We start from the raw sequence: 18,425 nt of genomic DNA on the forward strand, positions 1-18,425 counted from the left end.
GCCTCTCTCTCCAGCTTTCTACCCTTCCCTCTTTCGCGATCCGCCCGCTGCCGGCACAAGGGTGACGCCGCCCCATCCGTCGACTCCAATTCATGTTTTTTTTCTTTTTTTTGTTTGGAAAGAGGAAACCACGTGGTCTGCTTGGAGTAGCCTGTGCTACAGAGATAGAAAAGGGAGGGGGCACCCCCCCCCCTTAACCTAGGGTATTCACCAGATAGGCGTGTGTGTGTGTGCGTGCACGTGCGCGGGCACGGACGATGAACGACCGGAGAACCCTAATTCCGCCGCGCGCTCGCGCTGCCCCGCACGCGCGCACGGCGCAGTTGGTGCGCCGCGCTGGGGCTTTATGCAACACGGCGCAGGCCTGACACACATGCGCCTCACGCGCTTCTGTTTCTGAAGGCGAACGTTGGGATCCATGACTTCATGCACAGCAGCCGTCGGGGTGTAACGTTTATTACGGCAACGAGCCGCTTCCCTCGACACCCCCCGGCTCGAAGGTGACCAGAGACGCCTCTCATTTGAATAAGAAGCCACCGCCTGCTATTCTATAGCCGGGTGCCCGCCCTCCGAGTGAATGTAGTGGCTGTGGAGGAAGCTGGACGTGGTGATGTTTACGTAAATGCTACATGACCAACTCCAGCTCGTTTGGAGCTGGAGACAAAGGCTGTGAGGCCTTTTTTCGCTTCAGGGGACAAAAGGTCGCACCACTGAACTTTGAGTAAACCTTCCGCTCGCTTTGATTGTTGCCACCGGGGCTTAATCAGTATGTCACGTATAGACACGGGCTGCATAGTCCGGCACGCAGGCCCGGCGGAGGCGGGCGGGGATCTTGTTACAACTGGAACGTTTCACCGTGGAACCCCGAGTTTGAACGCAACTTCGGCTGCATGCGCCGTTCACCCACGCAGCCGCGTTGTTTAGATTATGTGTCATCCGTTTGATCGCGTTTCTGAGAGGAAGTGAGTCTGGCGCAGTCGCAGCGCTACGGCGCGTGCGCACTGGGCGCCCCTCTGTGAGGATTGAGGCTTCTCAAAATGGAGGTAGTGACTGACGCACAGGCCTGCCTCGACCCAACACTCGTCCGCACAGCCTGGCTGCGGCTCCCTGGCGCAAAATTCACCCACTGGATCCGCGGTTCACGCGTCTCGATGCCTAAGTATTAATGTTGAGTTTAGGATCACGCTTTCCTCCATTAGAAAGGCTGTTTGCGCAGTGTGGAGGCGCTCTATTGCGCTCTACTGCGCTCTACTGCGCTCCCACGGTTAGAAAATGGCCCCTACTCACAAAATGGATCCCATGCTTGTGCAGCAACTGTTGAAGTCAACTAGGACACTGTATTAAAACACTCATACCCCATCATAATAATTTAGCAATATGAATAACTGCCCGTGCTGTTAGTCCTAAAGGCAGCACAGCTTGTTTGGGAGTAGGAATTGTACGATCATCCTACAAACCTACAAGAATAGTGATATTTAATTATGCAGTAAATAAATTAATGCTACACTTAAGGTTGACTATTATTTAAAACACTCTATGCAATTCTGTGGAAACCCCCATCTTCACCATCGCTACCCTTTTCTTACCCCTCTGTTTATTTTTCCTGCTCAGGCCGAGCTGGGTGTCTCTTCCCATCCCCCATCCTCCTCCATCTCCTTTGAAACTCACAAGGAGCTGGTTCTCCAGAGGTCAAGCAAAGATTCTGAGGCTGGAGAAGAAACGGAGAGTGGGTGAGGTGTGTCAGTGTGTTTAGTCATGTTAAATTGCTTTGTATGTTTTGGTCAAGCGTTTGTGAATATTTCAGCCTTTAACATAACATAACATAATCAAATCTAATTTTCCACCTGTAGTTTTCTGTGACCTCACATTGCACCACAGTTGTACGTCTTTTCTTATGATACTCACTGTTTTTTAAGATCTGAGATCCCAAAAGTTGCCTGACTCAGGTTTCTGGCTGACTTCACCCTGCAGCCAATGAAAATGTTCCTTAAACCTTAATAGACGTGATAACAGGTTATTGTTTAATCTCAACACAATCATGAAGAGTGCAGAGTCTAAAGTGATGTCATCAGTTTGTGTCATCAAACTTAATTTACCTAATTAATAGTTGGCTCCGTCTATAACAGTCAGTATTTTTACTGTCTTATATATAACACAGTATTTATAGGTAGATATATTAATATAATGTTTTAATATTCAAACTGTGTCACTTTTTCGCTTGTCCTGCTCGGTCCAGAAGAATACAGACATGATATTTATACAGATTCACTCATCCATGAACTGAATTAAAATGTCATTCATAATTGGCAGCTTTTAGGTCAGCTTTAAAGGTCATAATATTACAGTAAGTCATAGTTATCAGGTAAAGGTAAACAACAAAACAAAGGTGTGTAGCTGAAAGTAAAGTTAAATGTATTAGACATATATATCATTTACAATAAATGTGTGTTAGTGTTTTACAGTCATGTTGTGACAACAGACTCAACAACAGGTAAGGGTGATGTTTGTAATAGAATGGAGGAAGAAACTGGTGACGAGAGGAGAATGAGCTGAAGATCTGTGGATGCTGCTTCTGGATGAGTTAAAAGCAAATGTGAAAGTTGTACTGAAAATTGACTGGTTACACAATACTTTAAACATTCAGTATATCAAACACAAACAAACAATGAACAGCACCAGCAACAGTGGAGTAATGAATTCCTTAGCTAAAGAACTAAAGCTGTGAACAACAGACAAAAAATCTGTCTCAATAATTTTATAAAAGTGTTTGTTCAGTAGAACATATCAAAATAAAAAACTACTACTAAGTCCAAAAGGTTAAAACCCGGAACAGATGAGAGGTAAAAGTGGACGCCTGACAGGATCATCAACCTAAATTCAACTGCTATGAAGTTGTAACGTGACAAAGTGATGAATAAGCTATAATTTGTATAATAAATGTTGTTTTTAGGCAGCGTATACTGGTAACACTAACTCCATGCTCGGTGTTCGTACCGCCCACCCACTGAGGCAGGCGAGGCTGGGCCCCGAGGCGGCCAATCAGGTGCTGGGGGAAGTACAAACCGCTCTGTGGCCGTCCTCTGGCCACGCCCCCAACCTGCTTATTAAAATCACGTGTTCGCCTCCCACAGAAGTTTAAGCTCAAATGACTGATTTATCAACGAAGTCATCTGCGAATTATTGGAAAATCAGCACTTTATTGTTAAAATCTAAAGAGAAATTTACTTTTGTCCTTATGCTTACCTCTGAATGTAAGAAATTTTAGTAATATATATATATATAGCAAATCCAAATAAAATAAAACCTAAAAACCTTAAATTATTCCATGAATGATAATTATCCCTAACATATGCACTAAATGGAGCTTAAAACAATGTGATAGAATAATTTTGACTTTTTAAATGTCTTTACTAGAAAAGATAAAAACTGAAAACCACAGAAGTGTGAAATCATTCCAGTTCTGTGACAGACTCATTGTTCGAACTGCATCACCAAGTGTTTGTGGTAAAGATAAGACAGAGGTGCAACATGCTTTTTGGAGAAGCATCTTGTAATATTTTTTTTATTGTTCACTCATGATGTCTTGGTTCTGTTTTACCACATCAGTGCTGTCCTCTTCAGACTGATCTAACCTTGTTAGGAAGAAAAGTCACTGTTTAATAAAGTAAATAATGACAAACTCTTTCCATGTGTGCAGCTCAGATGCATGTTGTAGCTTGGAGGCACCAGCAGCAGGCACAGGTTGTTGTTCAGGGCAGTGCTCGTGATGCTACCGTGGCGTAAAATGAAGTGGTTGGACCTGTTGGTCCAGTAGAGTCAGATACATATAGAGCAGACAGACCTGCTCTCTGCAAAAGGGGTTCACTCACATTACAGCAAAATACCACCCGTGATAATACTGCACTGGTGGTTTTTATGATATAATTATGGAATCAGATTCTAATTGATGCAAAACTCCAGAATGGAGACAGTTTAAATAGTTACTGCAGCTCCTCACTTACTGCTCCTTCATCCTGGTCCAAAGCAAGTGGAACAGAAACACAAGGCGAGTTTGTCTCTTCTGAGTAGTCATATAAGCATTTAAACTTATTGAAAAAGCTGCATGAATAATGTTAAAAAGAGAAGAACCCCCCCAATAATCTACCAACTCGGAGTTTACAGGAAGTGTCCACACAAGCGCTAGAAGCTATTAACCAGCTTTACAGTAAAAACAGAGACATTTAGTTCTAACTAACCAAATCTGTTTGATAGAAACAGTTTCAGTGTCTCAGCTGCTGTTTATTGGACGACTAAACTCACCGCTTCACATTTTGGGAGAACATTAGAGAAATCCCTAATTTGATTCGATTTAACAGACAAATACAGGAGCTGTCAGAATCACAGTCAGATAAACAGGACGTGCTTTATGCAAGTCATATATGCACAGACCATCACTGAACCTCCAATGACTGACTCCAATGACTGAATCTGCAAGTCACATGTTTGTCCTTTTAATTAACCAAATTAATAACTTGACACCTTTTAGGATGTAAAAATGTTTTAGTGAAATGACCGAGAGGTTAAATCATACTGTGAAAGAAACTGTTTATTCACATTTCATTGGAAGGTTAAAAACGTAACGTGGTTCTGTGAATTTAATGTCCTGCTAAAAACATGTACAACACAAAAACACAGACGACGTAGACCCAACGCAGCAAAACAATAAAACCAATAAAAAAAACAAACGTCCATATGTGGACATGTGGAAAATGTCTGTTTGACCAAATGTGCCAAAATCAGAAAAAAACAGAAGCACAACTAAAATGTCAGATGATGATGATGTAAAAAACCAAGCTGAACATTTAGACCTGGAGTTAAAACTCTGAATAATAATCAGCTCATGGCACAGGTTTCACTCCCTGTGCTGACACAGACAAACAGGATGTGAAGCAGTTTCACTCCACACAAAAGTTGATCATGAGATAATTATTTATCACCACTGGCTCATTTACATTAACTCAGCTTGAGTCTGAACCTCTACATTTGTGGTTTCCTATAAAAAGGACAGTGGTAGATAAACAGGATCATATTAATACTATTAGTAAGACGTTCAACAGAAACTGGAATTATGTCTGTGTTACAGACAAGCAAAGAATTAGAACAGACTGGTTCTGATTCTGTAGAAGCTCTGGTGGACCTTTGCTTCATTCTGGTTGGAAAACGTGAATTTGGAGAGGTGCTACAACGTGAAAGCAGAAAAACAAGCAGAAAAAAAAACTTACTAAACGACAACAAAGGTAAATATACTGACAATAAAATCAGTCAATTAATAGTTTCAATCACGGGTTTGAGCTGAAAAGTCAAAGAATCACATGGATCACAACGAACTCATGTCCATGCGTCCCTGTTGTTGTCAACAATAAACCTGATGGAAGCAACATGAGTAGCCTCGAGTCATTTCCGCTGCAAAGTAGCTTATTATCACTTAATTACACATGTCGAGTAACACAAGTTATGATTGCATTATAATTATCTAAGCGGCTAATGTTAACAACGCACACGAACTTTCTTTGAGAACAAGCAACAACAAGAAGCGACAATATTACGATTTCTGAAGTGGAACAGGGTTTGTTCGATCGAGCGCTTCCTCGTAAACCACAAAAGGTTCTGATTGACGCTTGTTGACGCTTATTTCACGATCCACGCGTGACTCTCCTTTGGTTCTGTTGGCGGAGTCGCCCCTGCCCTTTTAATCCTAGCGCGTTTCGACTGGACAAAACGATAGCTTTCACTATTTATGAATCGAACTCACGAAATGCGCGCTCAGTTGAAATGATGTTTCATGTCCCACGTGTGGCGGACAGCTACGGCGCAAAATGGAGAAAGACGCAGTGGTGAGGGGTGTGAATGCGCCATTTGTGTTCGCACTAAAAACAGGGCATGAGAGAAGAAGCTAAGAAAACAGCGTCTCCTGGGAGGAACCAGAACCAACCCCCACTTCACAAAACAACAGCCCCATCTGTGCGGCGCCTCCGGGAGCCTAAAGTGTTGGTGGATCCAGCTCGTAGTTCGTGTCTAAGTCTAACTTAGTGCATTTCCGTTGTAATTGCGCCTAAAATAATAAGAACTGTTGGTACCGGTTGCGGTTAAACGGCGTAAACAGCCTCCAGCTCTTGACTCCGCGCAACGAGCCACTACCGCCACCAAGCGGCCGAGGCGAGTCACTGCAGCGGCCTGCGCTCCGCTGCGTCGGGTTTGGAAGCCCGGGCCTTCCGCTGGGAGGCCGCTGAGGTGCAAACAGGTGGAAGAACAAACGCCAAATGCGGCGAACATATAAGATATGGACTTTTTGTTTTAGAAAAATTCAGTAAAAAATAATTTGTGCATTTTGTCGAAACTCGATGTTTAAGCGTCCAGTTATCTAAAGTTATCTAAAGTGTTCATTGCCATTAAAATAAGTTATGAAAGCGAACGAAAAATACGTATAAAGAAATTTATACGTGTTAATTATAATTTTAAAAATGTTAATTTATTTTGCGGATCCTGTTGAAACGCTAGTCAGTAAAATAAACTGTTTTCAATTGACCCTGACAAACGTCACAGTTGTTAATAATTAACGTGTAAAATAAGTGAATAACTAAGTAAAGTAATCACAGGTCGTTTACGGAACTCGGTTCGGTCGGTGCGTCCGTTTGGGAGCCGGACCGACACCGACAGCGCATCCGCCGAGGCCCCGGAAACTCCCAAAATGTGCCCGGCCATCGAAAAGGCAAACGTTTTTTTATCAATAAGCGGCGTCGCTACCGAACAAAGAGTCCGACCACCGATACGTGGATATTAATTCACCGCAATTTGCGTCGGAAAACTGCGGAACAGGAAGCGCAACAGTCCGAAAACGGCCAGTAAACGCGCGCCCTTCGGCTCATTCATTTCTAGATGATCTGAATCATAATGCGCGTCCCCGCCACACGCGCACGGTCCAATGAGGTTTGTCGGTAGACTGCAATAAAATGAACGACATACATAACCCATAATTATTATAATTATATTATTATTAATTTATTTTTCTGAATGTGGAGGACCATTTCTTTTTTTATGCGTCCAGGATAAAGGGCTCTCTGCTTGTTGACACTAACCAAATGTATAATTTTAAAACCTGCACTTTTCAGTTTTATCTACACTACCAGTCAAAGGTTTAGACACAGCTTTTTTTATTTATATATATACATATATGGAATAATATAGGAACATATCACCAATTACATACAATAATAAAATGTCCCTGAGGATCATCTCACCTGTTGGAGCGGACTGAGCTGGATCTGCAGCTTTAATGAGACCGCACCATGAAGGAAACAGAACTGATGGTGATAATAAAACATTTTATTTGTATAGCACTTTTCTAAATACTCAAAGACACTTTACAAGGAGAGAAAGCAACAATGAAAAACATCATGAACAAAAATAAAAAAACTTTAAGAGAAAATACAATGTCAGTAGAACGGGGGTATTTCAATGAGCACCATGTTAGCAAGATAACCTAACAACACACTAGAGCCAAGATTAGACGGTTATTCGTTTATTCCCATTATCCAGCCAAACACTGACCGGCTGCTTATTGAAACACCCTGTAGGCGTTAACTAAATCTAGCCGTGGTGCAGTGAAATGCAGGTCGGAGGTTTTCTCTACAGGTAAATCAACACTGGAGGCTGAGAGCCGGGGGGTGGGGGGGTCCAGAGCTGCACACATACAGTGGCCAGATTGTACAGCCATAATACAAAGGGCCAAACCAGACCCCGTCCTGCTGCTGGTGTTAGTGATGAGGGTTGATGTAAGGCGACTTTACATCACAGCTGACAGAGCTATAGACTAGAGGTGGAGATGAACACAGCACTTACCATAAAGTGCTTCAAGGTGAAAGGAACAAACATGGTAACAGTCGGTTTGGAACGAAACGTGTGGAGACTAATCTAGGTTTGATTCCCGGCCAACAGATCCGTAAACTACAGTAACAACGAGCCACCGATCAGATGCAACGGTAGGAAAAAAAAAAAGTCAGTTCAGTTGAGTGTCACAAGGAACATGGCACCAAACTGTGAGTTACTGGGTAACAAAGAGGTCCGTTCCCACCACGCGGCGGAAACCGGCGGGTCCGACCGACCCCGGCCCGCGTATCCCTGTCACGGTCCTGGTTGTTTGCTCGGCGCTGTACGGGCAGAGGAGGCGTCCTCACACAGTCTGGACCGGTCCGGACGCAGCATATACACAATGTTCTGTGTTTGAGGAGGTTTGTGGAAAAAGAGTCTGTGGTTCCATTTTCCCTTTACGTTCCAGAAACCTCTGAACCTCTGCTGAACCCAACGGCCGGTCTCTGTTGTGGCGCCTCTCTGGTCTTCGTATATATGGAGCCGGTGGGGCCGGTGAGGGACACTATTTATAAAGGATAGATACTTTCATAACTAGAGGGATAACAACTCTTAGTGAGGACAGACATTTTAACTTATATCCAGTACATGGCATAGATCATACATCAGGGTCAAGGCAACACATTTTAAACCTAACTACTCAGTAATCAATCTCATCTATTTCTCCACGATGCCCGTTCCCAAACAAAGTTCCAAACGATGACTGAGGTGTTGGATGGGCGTCCAGAGTCCTCCATCCTTGATGCCGGGCCTGAGGACGGGGTGTAGGGTGGTGGTAGCGATGTCGAGGGGCAGGTGCTCTCAGAGGTCTCATTGATTGTAGAGGGAGCGCTCCCAGGGCATGGCCGGGATGCTGCGTGGGACGGGGGAAGGTTTGAGCGTGGGAGCTCTGTTGGGATGGAGGGCGTGGCCGATGGGGTTGATGGTGGTGAGCGGCTGCTGGGCCAAAGAGAACGTGTCCTGGTGCTTTGACTGTGGGGGTGAGACAGGAGAAAGTGGTTAGAGGAGGAGGAGGACTGGAAAAAGGAAACGCAGGAAGAACCTGCAGCAGCAAAGAAAAACCTGCAACTGGGCTGTGTTCAATGATCGATGACTGATTCGATGCACAGATTCAGAAGAAAGATGCAGCAACACAGCCTCAGAATATGTGGAAGCTATTTTGGGCTCTTTGGCTCATTTGAATTATCAGTGTCTTTAGTTCAGTTCTAGGCTGACTTAGGAGCTGCAGAGGCTTCATAGAGACGGGTGCTGTGGTCTGAATCACATCTAGTTCTTTCCTGAGACTTTGCTTCCTAGGATCCACGTTAAGCAGCTCAGCGACTCCTTTCCTTCCTTTAAAATGAGCAGCTTGACTGGCTACGAGACTGGAATCAGAAGAACCGCCATTCTGTGTCCAGCTCAGTTTCATTAGTTTGTTTATGGGAATGATTCATTTAAACCACAATTCAAACATAAAGTCAGTTTGTCAGTTCTTTCTCAGACCATTGTGCAAGCATCCTAACACATGCACTGTTTCTGTTGTGTTTAGGAGACAGTCCTGACATATTGCGTCTCAGACAATCACAGAAAACACTTCATCCAAGTTGTTGTTCGAGTAGAGAAACTACTCGAGAGAAATTAACAGTGAAGAAAAGAAATTACAACTTCTCCAGTGAATCTATAAAAACCTTTTCTTGGTGAAGCTGAGGCAGAGTTGACCTGGAGCTAAATCTGGGACTGTGTCACTCTGGTCGTTTGTGAACCATCAGTGGTTGAACTTGATCAACCTGACACTGCAAGTATTTGACTGAGATACAACCTTAGAACTCACCTATTCTAACTTCCAGCCCATTGTTCAGTAGTCGTTCAATAAAACATTTGAGACACAGATAAAAGATGAAACTGCTGGAAAAATGAAAGATAAATGTGGAAAGAGAGAAAGAGAATGAGAGCACATCCCCAGGTCAGTAGAGATGCACAGACTCCCACCACCAGAGCATCCACAGCTCAGAGGCTGGTCCTCATCAACTCATGTTTCTCTGCAGACCAGTGGAAGTTTGAGTTATTGAGAGTGTTTTTTTAATCTACAGGCCCCAAAAGGAAAGACCGACAGTGGAAACAGAAAGCAGAAACAAGAGTCCCTCCCTATCTGCTGCTTCTAGCAGGCAAACAAGGAAAGGAAGGGAGCCATGGGTGTGTGGCGGTTCTCTCTCCTACCATGGGGTTGGCGCTCAGTCTAGTGTATCCCGAACTCATCTCCTTTACCTCGGGAACAAGAGGCTGAAGCAGAGAGTACGAGGAGGATGGGGCGGCGCTGGACGTGGACACGTGTTTGCTGGAGGAGGAGGTCCGCATGCTCTGCTGGCTGCTCTGGGAGGACACAGAGCTAGGACGGCCCTGCTGGAGACACACAGGATCAGAGCTCGGTCCTCTGAGGGCTAACCCGCCTGGGACCAGACCCTGGGCCCTACCTGGTGGGGGTCAGGCACTGCCTGGCTGGCCACGCCTCCACCCTGCCCCCCCTGAGACATGGGTGACACACAGTGAGAGGGCAGAGCCTCCGGGCCGTGTCCTCCGTGCTGTGGCTGCATCATGGCGTTGGCGTTGTTCTGCTGCTGCTGACGTCGATGACCGGAGGAGTAGTTGGAACGTCGACCACCAGACTGAAACGAACGGGACAGGAGGAAGAAAGTCTTGTTACACGACGTCTACGCCACAGCCAGACGGTGAGGGGAGATTTAGATGTAGAGCAGACGGATGAACAGGATGGACTGCTGCTTCTCAACAATCACTGGCTGCCACTATGCCTTAGACCTGTATGAAAGGATGTGTGACCACAATGACACACATACACAAAGACTTCAGTCTGTCTGCACACACAAACACACACACATACACCTGTTTTTATGTGAACCTGATGTTAAATTGATATACCCGTAATTTCCGGACTACATTTTTAAATCCTGCATCTTACAGGATCTGTCTGTGAAAAAAAATAATTTACCGTACTTAAAAGTTTAAAAAAATCTTTGTGTATCATCTTTTTGTGTAAATCTCTCATGCCACAATGTGCACACCTGCAGCTTATAGATAGGAGCAGCCAATATAAAAATCTAAATTTACTGGGTGTGGCGTAAATTCTGGTGCGCTCTATAGTCCGGAAATTACGGTAACTACAACTAGTCTGTAAACAAACATCTTTTGTACAAGCATTGTACACACAAAACAGCTGAACGGTAACTGGACAGATTCCTGCTAAGGATGAGGCTGTCCTTCACTGCAACATGCAAACCCAGCTCCAGTGCATCCACACAATGTAAACCCATTAAAATATCCACATGGTTGCTTTGCAGTCGAGACTAAACCTCTTTATGTAGCTGAGTTCAGGTAGTGTAGTGTTACATTTAACAGTAACAACGTGTCAGGGTAATGACAGAAAAAAGGAGTCACTGATTTCTAGAATATTTTGATTTCATTAGTCTGCTATAGTCTGGTAGGCTAAGTCTCCTGGAATCCTGAACATCCAGGGCATTAAACAGGTGAAGTGCATGTGTGGATGGGAACCCCTGAGACCCCCCTCTGAGGGCCCAGGAGTCTGCTCCAGCATGTCTTCAGTCTGTCTGATGGAGGTTGTCAGTCATCCAGATGTGAGTCATGACATATTCTAACCCCTTTCCTCTGACTCTTTTCAGTTTGGAGCAACACAGAGATCCAGACAGGATTAGTTTAATAACAAACAGACTTGCTTCCAGGAACCAGCCTGAAGCCTTTTAGATTTACTTGCATCTTTTGCTTTGTCCACCTCCAAATAGCTTTTAATGGAGCCCTGCCAGTCACAGCTGTACGACAAGCAGCTAATCAACGCTGTAACGGCTGTGTGCACCACAGTCAGGGCTTCTGGTTCCAGGTTTGTCCCACCGTCTAAAGACGTGCAGTCAGGCTCATTAAGGAGTCTGTGTCTTTGATGGACTGGTGACCTGTCCAGGATGAACCTGCTGAGTTGGGCTCCATCATGCTCACGACCCGTGTGAGAATAAACGGGTCATGTTTGAGTTATTTGGTTCCGTTGTTAAATAAGCTTGTTAAAATAAAATTGTCTTATTTTCAGGCTGCAAAGCAACTAACGTGTGACTATTTTAGATATTTTCTGACAAAAAGGAACGATGGAGGAAACCTGCGCAGGAGGGCAGTTCACCCTTAAACCAATGACTTTACAGCTACATGTAGGGAAAGCAGTTTGTTTTTTCACCCTCCTGTATATTTAGTACATTAAAGTGGTGCTAGTCACCGACAAACAAAAAAAGGGTGCATTTATTCACAACCTCAGTGTTTTCACGTGATGTGAAGGTGATGCAGGTTTATATGCTGCTAATTTAAAAAAAGCATTTCTAGATTTAAGGTAAACAATAATATAAAAACAGAACTACACACATTCTGAACCCAACTGAGGTCTTATCTTCAGACTTCTGCTAAACAAATTCAGACAGTTTGAGAAAGGTCAAGAGCAGACAACAAACAACACGTCGTGCTCAAGATTTCACTAAGAATAAAGTAAGCCGGTATTATGATAATAACGTGCTTTAAAGTTATAAACCTACTTCATACAGAAACATGGCCCCTGTAGCTGCTAAACCTTTAACATTATATGAATTGATTGTTTGTATTCACAATTTTAATGCAGAATTCCACTGGTGTACTGCTTTAAACTGAATCAAAGCAGGTGAACTGAGCACAGACTTGATGGACAGATAATTCTCAGCGATGTAGAACAATCGGTCAACACTTTAATGTAGATTGTTGTTACAGATTAAATGTATAAATAGGAAGCATTATGACCTGGCCAGAGGACCGTTTTCTGCACCGGTGACAATAAAGATGGACACAGACGTTTGATGGTTTCCTTCTTTGCTGGATTGGAATATGCCCATATTAGCATCAGGGACAGTCCTGGATATAACCCAGTTACACCAGCACACACCCAGCCAAACTCCAGCAGTACAAGCTGGAGCTACAATAACATCAGAGATGAACTTGTGATTAAAAATCAGTTCACTGGCTCAAAAACCCGCCGTCAGTAAGCTCAGATGATCACTGTCTGCGCACATGCAACTGAGACACGGACAACTGGAGACGTCTATGGTTTCTTGAAAAGGACTGAGGACTACTGGAAAATGTCCTGCTTCGAAAATTAATCACGTACGTTATTGGCTCGGCTCGTTATCAGCACAAAGACGCTGCCACCGAGACGTCCGCTTCAGAGTTCTGTTCCTTTAATCAGCAATAAACTTTGCAAAGCGTTTGGCAGCTACAGGTCAGATCAAACAATGAGGAAAGCCTGCTTTCTGATGTCAGTTCCTAAAACACCAAACACTGTTGTGTTGCTGTTGCTCAAAATGAGGAATATGTTCTAAACTTCTCAGGTTTAGGTTTCAATGTAATGCAATTTTGCCTTTTTTTAATTTTTAATTGTTCGTATCAAGACTTTAGTTATGACCTAATCTTTGTTTGTTTGTTTTTTTTAATTAGGACTTGGATCCTGACCATCACATCCACGTGTCCTTCAGGACCCAACGCCCGACTCGGACCCACACACACCTGCTCACTCACGCTCGCACCAACCTGGTTTTTGGCCGCGGCGCTGCAGCGGTGCTGGGCCAGGTCCAGCATGGTTCGGTAGCTCTTAAAGCAGGACGGGCAGTTGAACCGGTTCTTATGAACCGATCCCATGCACACACAGACACACAGACACACAGATATAAATTTGAATTACTATACTTGTGAGGACAAAGGCTGAAACCTGAGCCCTGATCCTTTCCATAAACTCAAACCCTGGTCTAAGCCTAACTCTACAGGACGGCAGGAAGTCTGCAAAGGACGAAGCCTGCAAGAAGAGTAAGTGGAGAGAACATGCACATAGTTACCGAAATAAAATATGCTTTGCTAAAAGTCTCAGCATGCAGCGTGTTTCCTCAATGTGGGGCATCGATGCAACACTTTCCACAGAACAAGGACTTATTATTAGATTGAAAACAACAACATTTAGACTTTTTATGCGTAAATGGACAAACAGTCCATTTAATGTATGAAGAGCAGATAAAAGAACCCAAGATAGAATGTTATGGGTGGGTCCTAAAAAATTATTTCTAAATTTGAAAATCAATTTTAAAAAGTTACTGATAAGAAGAATCCAGACATCACATAGAGTAACAGAAAGCAAAGAGACACTGTAGCTTCTCAAAGAAGCAGACATTAAGAAGGAAGGTCGGTCTATTTCGAAGAGGGTACAAAGCAGTATAATGGGATGTATAGAAAGGAAGCTTTACACTAGTAGTCAGTCCACTGTAGGTCCCCCAGATTTATTTAGTATACTCTGAATGGCCAGAGTGTAACACTGAAAATTAATTTGCCAATGTCGTAATAGTTTTATTAAATACATACATTGTGGATGTTTTTAAATACATTGTGGATTTTTTTATTAAATAATAGCATTACACAGATTACTGAGGGCCATGTTCATGACGTGTTCAGGTTAATGGGGCAGATTGGGTCTAAACAGACCTAACTCATGCACAAGGAGGAGATCTGATTCACCGGTTCTCCGTCAACACCCAAACATCTTATTGTTGTTACATTTTTTTGGAGACACAGGACTTTTTTTCAGAAACAACTGTCTGGTTTTACAGCAGTTCTCATGAGAGCACTAACATCACTGCTGCCCCACAGTCCATAGAGCATTATGCTGACACCAGCACTTCTCTCACTGACTTTATGGATCAGGTCCAATTACACTGTTTGGTTGGGATTCCTCATTGATCATTTGGCTTGAATGAAAGATTAATGACTCCAATAAACTTTTCTAGTAAGATTTTACCACAGTATTTGTTAATTATTGTTGGAATGAAACTCTTCTAATAAAGATCGTAACAGATTATCATCACTAATCACAGAAAAGACCATACATGTAACATCTGATGACATCAGACTGTAGTGAGTATTAAAAGAATTATGTATATATTAGAGTATTGTTTAAGTATGTTTATCATTCTTCTTCCAGACAAAGGGAAGCAAAAAGACACTTAAATTTCTGTTGGAAAAAGGGAAAATGTGCCGACAAAGACTATTTTGACTGGCCGCAGATTTCATGGGTAAAAAGTTCGACCAAGACTCTAAGAAATATCACCCTTCTCGTCAGTAACTAAGCACATGCAGGGGAACTGTGCTGTGTTTCCAGTCACATGTTACCACATGAACAGACAATTTATTTAACAGACCCCCTTATTGTTGTCCAACTTCTTCTAATGACTACTGCACTTTGGTTGGCTTGATGTGGATCCTGACACTTCCTAAACAGTGTCACTGGCTCTGTGTACCACATCAGACTAAAGCTGTCCTCACTGCTTACTAAGGCTCAGATAGACCACCAAGCTTATCAGTGTCTGCTGACCTGTATGACAGAGCTGTACATAGGACCAAGCAACTTTCACTCTGCAAACTGTCAAAACCAAGTTTCAACTGTATTCAAATCAGTTCAGATTCTGTAAATAATTTGGATTTACCAATTCCTTGTTTAAATTGCAATTAAATCACAAAATCTAAAATGTTCAAATTAAGATTTTTATTGCTTTTACTTTCTAAGTTAATCAGAAAATCAATACAAAAGTAATATCCTGTAGAAAAATGACAACATAAAATCTGACCTTGTCTATTAAAATATAATATATCGGATTTTTCACCTGTTCATTACATTGACGTGCAGCAAATATTGTAAATAAATGACCATGAGGGACAAACCCAAATTTTGAGAACTACGCCATTAATAAATATGAAATATATACTTCCCTCCACATACTACAACTAAAGTTACTTAAAACAAAAAAAACAGGCCCACCTGGTTGGATGCTGCAGCAGTGCACCGGTGCTGGGCCAGCTCCAGCATGGTCCGGTAGCTCTTGCAACAGGAGGGACAGTCAAAGCGATTGGGCCCGTCGTCATGAATCCTCTGGTGGTTGCGCAGGTACCGGGCCAATCGGAAGGCCTTCCCACACAGGTCGCACATGTAACGTTTCTGACCGTGGATTCGCATGTGGTTGCGAAGGGACATGTAGTTGGTGTAAGGTTTGCTGCAAAAGTCACATCTGGGGTTGGGAGAGAAAAACGAGGTTAGGGGAGAAAATTGGTGAATGATGCATCCTGCTTTAGTAGTCAACCATACCCACTTAGAGTGACTTACAGAAGGCAATGTGTAGTAGACCTTTATTGTCTACACCTGACACCTTGAAGGCACAGCATTTAATCCATTTACCTGAATGAATCTAAATCACGCACAGGTCCCTACCTAAAGTCCCCAGTCTTGTGGGTGAGCTTATGGTTGAGCAGGGAGCTAGCATGCTTGTAAGCACAGTTGCACAGGTCGCAGACGTATGGCCTCTCATCTGATTCCATGTCATCTGTCGCCGTCGTCGTGGGCGCTGGTGCTTGTGACTCCATGGAGAGACTGGAGCTGGAGAGTGATGCTGAGGAAAGACTGGAGGTGGAGAGAGCTGCTGAAGAGGAAGGGAGCTGATTGCACCAGCTGATGGTCGAACTTGGCTGCAGGAGGACAAGAAATACAATAGTGTATTACAATATTAATACATTGCCTTGTTCATAGTAAGTGACAAAAATCCTACCTGATCCCACAGAATAGCAAAACTAGTATGAAGTACAAGATTCCATACAGCATTAGCTTATTCTGTCTGATCCACGCATAAAATTAAGACAGGGCAACAAAAACAGAGCACATTCTGCTGTAATTTAAGATTTAAGGTCAATAAAATTTGTGTGTAATTTTAAGGTAATTAAGGTTATTTATCTGTTCGTAAAGGAACGTCTGCTGTCAGCATTTTGTAATTTCAGCACATTCATTTATACTGTCAGGTTTGTTTTCCTAATATGCACCACATCAAGTGTTCTCAATATGAAAACACTGAAATAGCAAATATCATTCCAAAGAATTGCACAGAATGTGTTGTTTGTGTTACTGATCATTTTAGAAGGCCATTATAAGTAGAACAGCTCAGGGAGAATTAAGTTAAGCATCACCTGGAAAGTAGCATCACCTGCCAAATGATGAAAGATGCAGAAGAAAACCAAGGCTGCGATACGAGGACGTCACTGTACAGTCAGTGTGATCCATGACCGCTAATAGAAGGCAGCCTGTTCAAAGTCCAGACACCAACGTGGTGTGTGTGGACTGAACCGCACAGTCTGGCATCAATGAGGTCTTTGAGTCCCCGCGGGGCGTCTTCCGCTGCCGTTTCCTGCGGGGCAGCTCGTATTTACGCTGCACCGCTCGCTAACAATATGTCGCGTTTGCAGATTTTAAACAAACACTGATGCTTTCGCTCAAACAGCGTCGTTGTGGTGGCGTTACTGTTCGGAACGCCGCTTCACGCATCGCCTTGTTTCGTTCGGTCTCCGGTGTTGGCTAACGGCGCTCGGTAGACAGCCACTGTTGTTTGGGGCTAGCATTAGCGCTGCACCGAACAAGCTCAATGTTTTATTTACCAAACTAACAGCAGAGTGCTTTTCCGTCTCCATTGTTCCCATCACGGTGAACATTTACGACCGTATTTATTACATATGATGTGGAGTACATCTTGAAATGTCATGTGCAACGCTCACAATTAGCTATTAGCCTCTAAGCTAGGACTTACATTAGTTAACGCAAGGCCGCTCAACAGGACTAGCATCGTACATTAGCAGGCAGCAGCGGAGCTATTATACGACGTTGGTTGGAGCGTACTATCACCCGGCCCTGTGGAACTACACAGCGCACACTCCGCCAACAACCACGCGTCAGAACCGACACTCCGTCCAGTGCTCGTTCAGGAAATCCGTGTCCGACGAGCGGTTTTCACGCAGGTGCTTGTACTCGCTTGCTAACGGTGGCAGCTGGCTCTTACCCCGGAGTCGTTGGGATCCTTCTTCCAGAACAATTGAGAGCAGTGGCCGAAGGACTCTGTTGATGTCACATAATTGACCCCGTTTCTGTCTTGAAAGTCTCCGTGTGTGTTGCCGGTATTTGTCCTGGCATACATCGTCGCTTTTCTGATTCTTGGACTTTTTCAGGCTGAAAAGAAACAGGGCCGCTTTGTCGGGATCTTCTTCCTAAAAGAAAAATACTTCTTCAGTGAAATGAGCATTTTGGCGGCGGACAAAGCGAAGATCAACGGTTAACAGCGCCACCTGCTGGACCGGAGGGTGAGAACCGGCGGAATTACGCCTCAGTTTGGATAATGATAATAAACAACAATTCCTCAGCCTAGGAATCTGCAAAGAGTATCTGAATATGAACTGTATTTCTTAAGTGCTCTAACATCCATACCTTCAATACAATAGTACCTAAATACCACTGAAGTAACCGTGTATCTCATGTGGTGTCAGGGATCTAGGATAGATAGGAGAGGTCCTGGTCATCTCAGCAGCTGTTCCATAATCTTTGACTCCATTTATCTGGTTTTCAGACAGTAAGGTATCAAACCTTGTGTATTGACATCGTA

General features: G+C 43.6%; 1 protein-coding gene across 4 annotated transcripts; it reads right to left on the minus strand.

Annotated features, from left to right (window-relative positions):
- Positions 1 to 7,341: 7,341 nt before the first annotated feature.
- Positions 7,342 to 18,393, minus strand: LOC114860441 (zinc finger protein 646-like). Of its 4 annotated transcripts, none has more exons than XM_029159038.3 (7): positions 17,829 to 18,393; positions 16,220 to 16,473; positions 15,773 to 16,019; positions 13,504 to 13,593; positions 10,356 to 10,547; positions 10,150 to 10,284; positions 7,342 to 8,877 (listed from the first exon to the last, which is right to left on the minus strand). In XM_029159038.3, exons 1-7 carry the CDS (start codon positions 17,961 to 17,963, stop codon positions 8,716 to 8,718), a joined length of 1,215 nt encoding a protein of 404 aa, XP_029014871.1. In that variant the 5' UTR covers positions 17,964 to 18,393; the 3' UTR covers positions 7,342 to 8,715. The 4 variants fall into 4 exon arrangements, with proteins under 4 accessions (XP_029014871.1, XP_029014869.1, XP_029014870.1 ...); XM_029159036.3 differs by having other exon boundaries at positions 10,102 to 10,284; XM_029159037.3 differs by having other exon boundaries at positions 10,102 to 10,281; positions 17,829 to 18,113.
- Between the last annotated feature and the right edge of the window lie 32 nt (positions 18,394 to 18,425).

This window comes from Betta splendens, chromosome 8 (assembly GCF_900634795.4).
Source record: "Betta splendens chromosome 8, fBetSpl5.4, whole genome shotgun sequence".
In the NCBI taxonomy this organism is placed as follows: domain Eukaryota; kingdom Metazoa; phylum Chordata; class Actinopteri; order Anabantiformes; family Osphronemidae; genus Betta; species Betta splendens.

What these genes read in the sequence shown, in the direction of transcription:
- LOC114860441 (XM_029159036.3), bottom strand. Translation starts at nt 17,963, where the DNA reads ATGTATGCCAGGACAAATACCGGCAACACACACGGAGACTTTCAAGAC. An exon ending in CACAAGACTGGGGACTTTAG is followed by an intron (nt 16,020 to 16,219) that starts GTAGGGACCTGT and finishes TCCCAACCCCAG; the next exon opens with ATGTGACTTTTGCAGCAAAC. An exon ending in GACTGAGCGCCAACCCCATG is followed by an intron (nt 8,878 to 10,101) that starts GTAGGAGAGAGA and finishes TCACCCCCACAG; the next exon opens with TCAAAGCACCAGGACACGTT.